This window comes from Sinocyclocheilus rhinocerous, unplaced genomic scaffold (assembly GCF_001515625.1).
Source record: "Sinocyclocheilus rhinocerous isolate Xijiao unplaced genomic scaffold, SAMN03320098_v1.1 scaffold737, whole genome shotgun sequence".
NCBI lineage: Eukaryota > Metazoa > Chordata > Actinopteri > Cypriniformes > Cyprinidae > Sinocyclocheilus > Sinocyclocheilus rhinocerous.
In genome coordinates, this window is record NW_015632805.1 from 289,099 (window position 1) to 301,276 (window position 12,178).

The 12,178-nt window shown below is 36.2% G+C and overlaps 2 protein-coding genes across 2 annotated transcripts in view; one reads left to right on the forward strand and one right to left on the reverse strand.

Annotated features, from left to right (window-relative positions):
• The window catches only part of LOC107743079 (uncharacterized), a 12,419-nt gene extending 12,149 nt beyond the window's left edge, over positions 1-270 (reverse strand). Inside the window, exon 1 of the mRNA XM_016556192.1 lies at positions 205-270. The gene's annotated coding sequence lies outside the window, so the exon portion shown is untranslated. The remainder of the gene's footprint in view (positions 1-204) is intronic.
• A 1,453-nt stretch (positions 271-1,723) lies between these two features.
• The window catches only part of LOC107743075 (golgin subfamily A member 2-like), a 15,555-nt gene continuing 5,100 nt past the window's right edge, over positions 1,724-12,178 (forward strand). The window contains exons 1-11 of the mRNA XM_016556186.1: positions 1,724-1,778; positions 4,180-4,308; positions 5,472-5,555; positions 6,679-6,786; positions 6,996-7,048; positions 8,107-8,170; positions 8,623-8,682; positions 10,551-10,631; positions 11,434-11,472; positions 11,565-11,627; positions 12,042-12,135. Coding sequence (XP_016411672.1) covers positions 1,731-1,778; positions 4,180-4,308; positions 5,472-5,555; positions 6,679-6,786; positions 6,996-7,048; positions 8,107-8,170; positions 8,623-8,682; positions 10,551-10,631; positions 11,434-11,472; positions 11,565-11,627; positions 12,042-12,135 — 823 coding nt within the window. The 5' untranslated portion in view covers positions 1,724-1,730. The remainder of the gene's footprint in view (positions 1,779-4,179; positions 4,309-5,471; positions 5,556-6,678; positions 6,787-6,995; positions 7,049-8,106; positions 8,171-8,622; positions 8,683-10,550; positions 10,632-11,433; positions 11,473-11,564; positions 11,628-12,041; positions 12,136-12,178) is intronic.

Sequence of the window (12,178 nt, forward strand, 5' to 3'; positions counted from 1 at the left end):
TTGGTTTTGAGACTTTAGTCTTTGCAACTTCAGGGATCTTATCTATGCACAATCAGCTTGTAACACTCCAAAGAGAAAGGAAAACTTGAAATCGCATCATATGACCCCTTTAAAAAAAATAAAAAATACAAGAAAACTTGAGAAAAAAAAAAGACTTCTAAAGTCTACATCTTGAAATAAATCCGAAAGCTTAGAAACACCTACAGGCTGCGTTGACGCCAGGAGGTGTCCTCTGTCGCGTCCGGTATCCCAGTCGTGTTCTGACGCTGCTGAAGTGTCGGTTTATATCTTTTTATACAGTCTATAGTTTATATTCGCTGCCGGTCGCGTGGTGTGAACTGGTGTGAACTGTGTGAACTGAGCCTCTGATGTCATGTGATTGTATACAAACAGACCAGCCCTGACTATGGGCTACACGGGGGCCTACACTGGGAAGGGGGCCCACTGGCTGCAGGGAAATTATATTTTTCGATTAATTATTTATGTATATGGGAGTTTGCAGTAGTGACAACAGCAGTCTATAAACAAACTCTCACACTCATTTTCAGCGACGCCCTGGTTGTAGTATATAGTGAATGATTCAGTTTAGCCCCCCCAGTTTGTGTTGGTATGTTCCACCGAAATAGAGGAGGCGGGTTTGAGATGCACCGCAGGACCTAGCGCCGTCGTTGCATCAGCTGTTGTACGTCGCGCACCGTCCGCGTGCAGGCAATTTTTTGAGACCGCGCGGACGGTGCGCAACGTACAACAGCTGATGACACAACTGTGCGATGATACAACAGCGCGAGCCCTCCTGATGACAAAAATTACGTAATGCGGAAGGTGCGCGGACGGCAGAAATATACTCTGGCCTTAAAGAGACGGCCGTCAGTTAGTGTGCTGAACCAACGTCATTCATTTCCCAAATATAAGCAATAGGTTAACCAGAACATTTTCTTCCAAACTTTTACTCTTATACAATAAGAATATATATTTACTAGATAGCCTAATCGTATTTTTTGTTAATGTTTTGGGTATTTTGTTTGAATTTCAGATAAAATAGAAAGTGCTTTGGTGATTACAAAGAGAATATTCAACTATAATGCTAATGTCTCGCTAGAAATGACATCAGAAGTGGAAAATGTAGTCAAAACTGATCATCAACAAAAGCTTCCAGCTGCTGCCCGCACAGCTCTTATGAAAATCAACCATGATTTTATTGTAGTAAAGGTGTAGTAACCATGGTTTTTGGTGTATTGATTACCATTTGTAACCACAGTTATACTACAAAAATATCATGGTTAAACTATGGTTAGTGTAGGAAAACCATGGATAATTTGTGGTTTAACTGTAGTAACTATGTTTTTTTGGTTTATTTGTGGTAAAACCATGGTTAATTTTCGTAAGTAGCTACACTATATGGACAAACGTATTGGGACACGCCCTTCTAATGAACAGGTTTGACTCTTTAGTAATTTCCATGAGTAGCTACAAATCTTAATGTTTAAGCATATAATGATATTCTAGGCCCTAGAATATCATTATATACTTAAACATTAAGATTTCTAGATTTCTAGAATCTAGGGAATTTTGTGATTCTAATGCACAATAAGAATTGAGAAGCACATTAATCTCTCTCTCTCTCTCTCTCTCTCTCTCTCTCTCTCTCTCAATTCAGTTCAATTCAATATGTGCTTTATTGGCATGACAACTGTTACAATGTATTGCCAAAGCATAGTGTGCGCGAGAGGATGGCGGACCAGAACAGGCAAATCAAACTCGCTGCAGCCAAGAAAAAGGTACGTTTATGTACTTTCACGTCTTCTTTTACACTCTTTGTGACAAATCACAACTAATGATCGTAACTGAATCGCGTCCGAGCGCGTGTGTTTCATCCGTCATGTTGACATTCCACGTCTACCGGCCTCTCCGCGGGCCCGCATCCGGCTGCCAACACTCCTGGACGGGCGCGGCTGTCAGGAAAGCCCGGGGACTGAGCTGCGGCAGGGCCTGAATACAAACTCATTAGAATTCGTCTCTCTATTCGCGTTCTTAACGACTTAAACCTGTCGGAAATGCGCTTTTATAAGTGTCTGTGAGTCAGTGTCAGTTTAACTTGGCATGCTAATGCTGTTAGCCTCTGTGTTTTGGCGTTAGTTACAGAATAAAAACAACAACAATGTGAATTAGTTTAAAATAAACCAAAACTAGACATTAATTGTATACAATTTTAGTACTCTTATTGACTTTAGGCTAATTTAACCAACTGATTAGTGTTAGCTTAACGTACTTGCTAACTGCTAGTTAAAATGACAGCTCTAATTGAAACAGCTGGTTCAGTGCCTAGTTTGTTAAGAGTAAAAGTGCTTAACTAATAGATTTAATCTGCCCTCATTATGCTCTTTAGATTGCTGTTTTGAGGTTTAATTGATCAAATTTGTGATTATTGGTGTTTTTTTTTTATGATGTATGTGTGTGCTGTCTAGGAATGCAGCCACTTGATGCCCAAAAGTGCTGTCTAGTTAGGGAGCTCATGTCTGCTGTAGGTTGTGAAGCACAGCTGCTGTCCTTTATGCGGTCTGTGGCATGGAAAGTCAACACGGCTTGAAAAAATCAACCCTGGAATTTAAGTTATGGCAAAGCAAGGCTCTGTCATATGAGATCTGATGTAGAGTCGTCCGTCCCATGAGAGCTGATCCACACCCAAACACACTACTGCGACCCTGACCCGCTAGAGACGTGTCCTCATATCGCAGGATTGGACGGGAGTTTACTCTCGAACAGAATGTGCAGTTTGTTGTCATATCTGTCACTGGTGCAGTGGAACTTGATTTAGTTATCTTGATTTAGTTTGTACACACTTTCACAATGCATTCCAACCAGTGTTTAAACTGTGCCAGAACAGGATCATTGACTTGAGATTGAGTCCTTTCTGCCTTTCTTCAGTTATTGTATTAAAGGACTAGTTCAGCCAAAAATGATTATTTGCAGACAGTTTACTCACCCGCAGGCCATCCCAGATGTAGATGAGTTTGTTTCTTCATCAGGTTTGTAGAAATGTAGCATTGCGTCACTGTCTCACTGCAAGTGAATGGGTGCCGTCAGAATGAGAGTCCAAACAGCTGATAAAAACATCACAATAATCCACAAGTAATCCACAGCACTCCAGTCCATCAGTTAACATCTGGAGAAGACAAAAGCTGAAACAAATCCAGCATTAAGACGTTTATAACTAAAATACGAATCCATAATAACACTTCCTCCAGTGATAAAGTGCATCTGCTGTTGTCTCTCACATCAAAATCCAGCCACATATTAGTTTAGAGCTGTTTAAACGCTGCTTGATCTGTGCAGATTTCTCTCCTGATTCACACCAGAACACTTTTTCACTGGAGGAAGCGTTATTATGGATTATGGATTCGTAGCGTTATTATTATTATTATAGATTTGTTTATTACAAAAACACCGCTTTTCATTTCACAAGATGTTAATTGATGGACTGGAGTCGTGTGGATTACTTTTCTTAATAATTTTTGCTCAGTGACTTTAATCAGCAGTGTCGTGTACTAAGACCGACGGAAAATGAAAAGTTGTGATTTTCTAGGCCGATATGGCTAGGAACTATACTCTCATTCCGGCGTAATAATCAAGGAGCTTTGCTGCCGTACCATGGATGCAGCAGGCGAGTGCTACCGCCAGACCCAGAGATCGGCTGAATGGATTCGAAAACGGTAAAACTCAACTGTTTAACTCTAGGGGAGCTGGAAAATTAGCCTATTTTCAAAAATAGTGGCATGTTCCTTTAAAGTTTCACATTTAATTCAATGTGATACTTAACATTTGTATTTTCTTTTTAATTCACTAGCAATTTGGAGTGAAAATGTGAGCCTGCAGCACAAAAGCAGTCTTAAGTCTCTCAATATTTAGATTTTTTGGCACCCTCAGATTCCAGATTTTCAAATATTGTCCTATCCTAACAAACCACACATCAATGGAAAGCTAATTTATGGATGATGTATAAATCTCAATTTTGAAAAATTGACACTTAAGACTGGTTTTGTGCTCCAGGGTCACAAATGGGTTCAAACTTAATCCTACTACACCATTTTTTTTCTCAGTGTATCTGCACACATACGTGACTGACTGTAGCTGTAATATGATATATTTAATATCAAACATTTCTGCTCTTGTGTCCTGCAGCTGAAGGAGTTTCAACAGAAGACAACCCCATCCACAGGAAGTGCTGGACCAAAGAAGAAGAGGAAGGTTAAAGCAGGCGATCAGCTGGACGCAGCTGCGGACAGACACTCGCCGGACAATGTGAGTCAGGTTCGTAATCAATCCACGTCAGATGCGATGAATGCTCACTGTCTGCTCTGATGGGATTTGGTTGTCTGCTGTGTTTTGACTGATCAGTTAATGACTCTTTCCCACTGCAGGAAGTAATCCTCGTTTCAGGAACTGTTTGAGGATTTAGTCAGTTTTTGCTCGTTGAGCTATTTTTCCTCTTCACCATTTTGAGGGCCCGTTTTTGTACAGCTATTGGTTTCTCATTTATAATAATTATTAATGTTTACACATAACAGCCAGTAATTCGACAGGTATTACAGAGAGTCTGATCCAGGGTTATTAACCCTAACTAAAAATAAAACTGTTCAAAACATTAAAACAAAATATATAAATATTCAATGAAATTCTTAAAATAAATTGACGTTAGTAAACGTTGCCTTGGCAACTAACTGAAAAATGCTTATTGAAATTAAAGCACTAAAACTGACTAAGTATATTTTTGTATAGGCAACATTTTGTTAATAATAAAGCTGAAATAAATAAAAATGTAAAAATTTCTAGCTTTGCTTTAGTTGAAGTTGAAACACTAAAATTATTAACTAACTGAAAAAAATTGCACTGTACAGATTCTGTGTACATTGTATAGTTTAATATATTTTTTATAAAAAAAATCTCTGCTCTATTCTTTTCTCCCTGCCATATTCAGTTTATTGTATTCACATCATATGTCTTAGAAAAGAATATAATATAATAAATATAATGAACTATATTCTATTTTTAATGTGTATGTGCTTAATTCATTGTTGGTTGAGTTTGTTGATGAACTAAAGAAAAAAATATTTCTCTACATTACTTCACATGTAATATGTTTGTGATGGATCTTGAACCTAGAAAATTAAACCTAAATATTAATATTTAAAAATAACAAAAACTCACAAAAATGATTAAAGCACAATACAAAATGACTAAAATTAAAATGAAAGCATAAAATATCAAATAAGCTAAAAGCTAATTCAAAATACTAATAAATTGTAATTCTAATTGTAATAGTAGTAATAGAAAGGTGTGTTTTCCAGCTGTGTGATTGATCTGAATCAGGCGCTACTAACCCTTCATCTTGTGTTTGCTTTATCACGTTATCACTACTGCTTCCTCCTCTCTCACGCCTTTTGCTTTACGGTCTGCCTCTCCTTCCTCTGTAGATTGAGAATATTCTCAAAGTTATGGTGTCTGATCTTAGTCTGACTAATGGAGTGTCTCGGCCTCCATTTGTCAACAACAGTCAGGTGAGCTGCTCGCTGTCCCTCCTCTTTCTCCCCCGTTTGCTCTTTGATTCGTCATCTGTGTTTCCTCGCATGCTGTGAGATCGTCATTGCAGGAAGAAGTCGGTGTTTGCATCATGTGTTGCAATTTTTAAAGTCGGCATGAAATCACTCATTCATGTTTCCGAGCTTATTGCGAACGATTCATCAGTGCTCTTTATTTTAACCCTCATGTGGTGTTCGGGTCCTTTTTGCTCTGAAAAATTTTTCTTTTTCCCGAAAATACTAGTTAATGTTATCGCATTGGACTGAAATTTTGTGACTTTGTTCACAAAGGGTATAACTACTTCTAAAAAAAATTTTGATCATTTTCATACTGTTCTGGGGGAGATTTTTCACCTTGTTACACCCATGATGTTACAGAGCAAAAAGGACCCGGCCTCAAAAAATGCTTATAAATCACTCATTATGCTATATTATCAAAAAAGATTGGATTCAATCTTTTTGTCAACTTCTTAGAAAAGAAGTTGACAAAAAGATTGAATCCAATCTTTGGTGATAATATAGCATAATGAGTGATTTATAAGCAATTTTTGAGGCCGGGTCCTTTTTGCTCTGTAACCTCGTTAGTGTGAAAGGGTTCTGAACACAACACAAGGGTTAAAGAAATACAGTAAATGTTTCACATGCTAAATGAATTCGACTCGCACTGAAAATAATTTTTAAAAACCATTTGCAGTCAGAAATTGCAAGTAAATGCAACATCTAATTACAAAGAAATGGCAAATAACACATTGGATTAAAAGACTAAAATAGTATTTTTCTTTTAAAACATACACACCAATAAAGCTTTATTTTGCAACTTCATAAAATCTATTTTTACAGTGCATGCTGTGAATGCTTTTTCATGTTGAATTTAATGCATCTTTAACATGCAAAATTAAGTTTCAGGGTCTGAATATATTGGGATTGATTATATATTGAATTGAATGCCTGGAAATGTTTTTTTCACCTTTATATGTATGTACTTGATAAATATGAGGATGTATAGATTGTTGTGCATCTTTACTCTGAATGTGGTGTGTGTGTGTGTGTGTGTTTTAACCCACGGAGAGTCTAATGTGTCTCTGTCGCTGTATTGCATCAGGATGATGTGGATGCGGTGGACCGGGTCTCGCAGGAGCTGGAGGAGACCAGCGCTGAACCCGTCTCTAACCCTGCTTCTGCTATTAACTCTGATAACCCTGGCCTGCAGGTCTGTCTGTCTCGGTGTCAGTCACCTTAGCTGGCTTTCAGAAGTCTAGGACTGTTTTGAAACACAGCTGTTGTGTGTGTTGTTTGCTCATGTTTTTAATCTGATCCATGTGTGTCTTTTAATTTGGTGCATTGCCTTGTCAGGTATGTTGTCACATAAGTCTGGTTTTGCATGTCAAGTTTGTGTTTTTCATTCAAATGTTTTTCCAGCAGAAGTACACAGGAGATGCAAACGGCGATGAACATCCTCTGGAAGATAACAGGTGAATTTACTCTTTATTTGAGAACAAGCTACTACAGAAATATCATGCCATGAACGTGACACAAGTTTCTCTCTCTTTGAAGAATGACACCGTTACAGCCAATGTTTAATTGTTTTATAGAGCGCAACAGTGACAGCTCAGGTTTTCTGATGCCTTGGTTCTGGAAATATTTTACTATTCATTTTTCGCAGATGCATTTAAAAAAAAAAACTTCCATAAAGAGTTTTGAATCAAACCAAAAATCTCTGTGATGAATAACACGCAGCCAACTTAGAATCAAGCAGTATTATTTTGGTATCACTGAGATACTATCATAGTTATTATTCATATTTTTAATTAGTTTTCATATTTTATTTTCTATTTTCATTTTAATTTGACTATTTTTTTTGTGTTGTCATTTTTTTGTTGGTTTGTTTTACAGAAATGTCTATATTGTTTTCATTCATTTTTATTTGTTTTAATTTTAGTTATTTTAGTGCTTCATGTCAAGCTAAATTAAAACGAGCAAAGTAGCCTTGGCAACTAGTTGAAATAAAAGCTTAAGTTTATTATATTTTGTTTTATTTCAGTTAATGTTTATTTTATTTTTGATTTTTTAAAAAGTTTTTTAGAATTGTTTTATTAATTTTTTTGCTAACTAGAATTACCCTGGATTCAAAGTGGAAAAGCATATAAAAAACTATATTTTTTATTTATTTATTTTGCAGAAAATGTGTCAAAGGCAATGAACTGCTCATTCGATAATGTGAACAAAACAAATGTTTAAAAAATGACCGTTCAGTATAAAAGTGTGTGTGTTATGTAGGCCTATGTTATTGACTTTAAGTAGTAAAATGTAATATACTTCAAGTTTAGTATATAAAAAATAGATCCAAACCAATGACAAAAACTCAGATTTACATTAAAGCTGTAGCTTGCTGCTTTATTCTGTCTGTTCATGCACACTAACTCTACGCAGATACCCTTGGTTCTGTATGTTTGTTATGCTTGTTTAGTTTAGAACTGTAGCACCTAATGGTCTGTTTTAAAACGCTGAACTCACGTGTTTGTGTTTGCAGGCCGCTGTCGTCCACCGAGAGCCTGAGACAGATTTCCCAGCAGCTCAATGGACTGCTGTCTGACGTGAGTCACGGCTTCTGCTTGCTTCAGTCTTTGGGTTTGGTTGGATTGTGATGCTATGATGTTATATTTTTCCACCCTGCTTGATTACATCAATACAAAAGTCATTTCAGAAGTGCATAGACTTCTTAAAATTTCAATAAAAGGTCTAGGTTGACATGCACTAATGAAACAAATGAGGCCAAATGCATTTTTGAAGAAATCTTGACTTTTAAGAACTAAACTCAACAGGCTCCTCCCAAATAAACCAACTTCTTTAGAACTTGCATGGCTTGAGTGAATTACAAACATAAAAGTATAAACACATTTGCAAGACTTGGAATAGAAGCAGTTTAATTTGTATGCAACACTTGTAAATAACCCAAATATCAACATTTAAACCGTTCCAGAATTAATTGATCAAATGATTCGGGGCAAAGCTTTGAATTCTGATTTTCTTCTTGGGTTTAATGCAGTCAACAACATACATCAATGGAGACAGCGGTCCGCCGACGGTCAGCGAGAAGGAACTGGAGGTATTTTGATATGTTTTACTATTAATTCACCTGAGCGTTTATTATTTTTTTTTAAAGTAGATGTGCAAAACTGTACAGTAAGGTAATTTATTTTAGTCTAGCAGTTTATAATTACCACTCTGAACGGTCAGTAATCTCGCTCAAGCAGGATAATCTTATTGAAGCACAAGTTCTTATGATGGAAATAGCTTGTAGTCTGTAGGGGTTTACAGCATTGGCTGATGCTGATTAGTCACTTGATATCATTTTCACAGTCATATCCTAGATTGATTCCCTCATGGTTTACAGACCAAATCAAGAACAATTTCAGCTATTTCTGCTAAATATAAAGTATTAAAAAAGACCTGAAACCGTTTTCCTCTTATCTGTGCTGTGTGCTTCTGTAATCTATGTTAATTGGTATAATTGGTTATGTATCTGTCAGTATGTGCGTTATCGCGGTGTGTCCTGTAGGACTAGTTCTGGCATTTGATCCCATGATCTCCTGCTACACACTGAACAAACATCCTGATTCAGCGTCACACACACGTCTGTAACAGGCTGCATGGCTCTGTTTATAAGTTAAAGTTTCACTGGCTTCGTCCGCATAGAAGCCTGAGTGTCTGTAGATAGCAGTCATGCGTTACTTTTAATGTAATGATTTTTTAATGTTCTTGAAAAAAGTATCTTCTGCTCACTAAGGTTGCATTTATTTGATCAAAAATTGTGAAATATTATTATAATTTAAAAAAGCTGTTTTCTATGTGAATATCCGTTAAACTGTAATTTATTCTCTTCTGCTCACTAAGGTTGCATTTATTTGATCAAAAATTGTGAAATATTATTATAATTTTAAAAAGCTGTTTTCTATGTGAATATCCGTTAAACTGTAATTTATTTCTGAGATCAAAGCTGTATTTTCAGCATCATTACTCCAGTCTTCAGTGTCACATGATCTTCAGAAATCATTCTAATATGCTGATTTACTGCTTGAGAAACATTTCTGATTATTATCAATGTTGAAGACAGTTGTGCTGCACAATATTTCTGTGGAAACCGTGATACATTTTATTTTTCAGGATTCACAGATGAATAGAAAGTTCAAAAGAACAGCATTTATTTGAAATAGAAATCTTTTGAAACATTATAAATGTCTTCACTGTCACTTTTGATCAATTTGATGTGTCCTTGCTAAATAAAGAAGTGTTATTTTATTTAAAAATAGAAATTTTGACCACACATTTTTGAAGAGTAGTTTACATAACTTGATCCCAATCTGAGCAGTTTTTTATTCGTGGTAGTCAATTATCATTATTACTAGTGCTCATATTTTTTATCTGTAGCATTTTTTAATCTTAATAACTAAACATAGAAATCCAAAAAAAGGAAACCGAAATCTTTTGTAACATTAAATGTCTTTACTGTCACTTTTGATCAATTTAATGCATCCTTGCTTAATTAAAATATTAAATAGTAATTTCATAATTTTCATCGCACACTTATGAGTGGTAGTGTATATAACTTTAAACATTTTCAGCAGTTTTTGTTACTATATTAATTTGTTACTTTATTACTGTAAATGACTAAATGCTCAAGATGATGTGATCAATAGCTTTGGTCTGTAACAAATCTACAATTTTGATTTAATAGGGTTTAATAGAGATAACCCATTTGTTTCTACTTTAGGAACACTCTTGAGTAAAATGTTAAATGTCACCCAGTTTGAATATGAACGAATGCCTGTTTGTATCCCACATCACTCGGTGTTTAGAGAGTCCAATTACACACATAACAGATTCTTTGTGTTACACCATATCACCGCCTGTTTGCCTTTCATTTGTCCTCTCTCTCTCTCTCTCTTTGTTTTTCTATGCATGCTGACACGTCAGACGCGCAACCAGGAGCTGGCAGTGGCTCTGGACTCCAGCGCGCTCACAAACACTCAGCTCTCGTCCAAACTCGAGACACTGGTAAGAGTGTGTGCATGATACGTGGCTGTGTGTCTGTAACGCCCCATAATGCAGTTCGCAAGCATTCAATAACAGAGTGCAGCACAATGGAGTTTTTGAAGATGCGACATTGATTGCTACTTTGCTACTTTTAACATGCAACATTGTTTCAATTTCTAGTTTTTAAATTGTTTGCCCATGTTCTTGTGCCTCAGACGGTCGTCTTGCATACTAAGTTTAGATTTTAACTTCTACATTTATGCATTTAGAAGATGTCCAAAGTGACTTGCAAAAGAGAAACGAAAGCAATTCTTTGATTAGAAATTCAAGATTGCATACTTTGTGAACTGATAGGATTATTAAACACACACATATAATTAACTTTTATTCAGACACAAATGCATGGCCTAGTAAACATTGCTTTTCTCATCTATTTGAGAGGTCATGCTGTATTGTGCATATACTTCACTTTAATGCCTTGAGTGCTTTGAGTTAATTAAATGGTTAATATTAATACATAATAACTGTTTATTATTTTCATTTCATTATTTTAGTAAGTTTTGGATTGGATTGCACATGTTAAGATTTGATGTTAGTACTTAATATTAATAATATTAATCAAACATATTTTTTCCCCTTCTGAAGGTTTTAAAGAGCATTTTTCAGATTTGCACAATGATTTTTAAAGTCAATAAGATGCATTTTGAATTCGTATTGTCTTTAACGAAGCTCAGGTCCCTGTTTAACATGCTTGTGGGTGTCGGTTTAATGATTTATTACTTAATAAACACACATGCGTTAATTGTTTGTTCGTTGTTTTCAGACGAAGCAGTCTCAGGAGCTTTCTGATCAACTGCAGAAGGTACAGTAAGCTGCCAGCAGTGTTATTAGATTGCTCATTTATGGTTTATTAATGAGCATCTTCTCTTATTGTGCATTATCTCTTCTCAACAGGAGCGGAAAGAGTTTGAGCAGAAGTTCACTAAGGAGCAAGGAGCGATGCGTGAACAGCTACAGGTGAACAGATTACGCAGGATTGAAGTCATGTCCTGTTCGCTAATAAATAAGTATGCTGGGAGCATCACCGACACAATATTTGGCCGTAATTATATCGAACAGGTCATACAAACTGACTGAACAAATTCACTCACTTCAAACGAATCTGAGTGCTCAGATCTACGGCACTGATTCATTCAGGAACTTGTTGATAATATAGTAAACAACAGATGTTTTATTGACAGCAGAAGTCATTTACTAGTTTTGGCTGTGATTAAGAGGAAATGTATGTGATGATAAAATTCCACCTTACAAATGTAACAGTAAATATGTTAACTGTTGAATGTAATTTAATTGACATTAGCTTAATGTCAGTGCTGTTATATAAACGGAAGGTTTTGTGCTTGTTTACTGATGCATGTCTTCCTCATTCAGGTTCACATTCAGACCATCGGCATCCTGGTGTCTGAGAAATCAGAGCTACAGACGGCCCTGTCTTACACACAGCAGGCAGCGCGACACAAGACAGGTGTGTGTGTGTGTGTGTGTGTGAGTGTGTGTGTGTGTGTGTG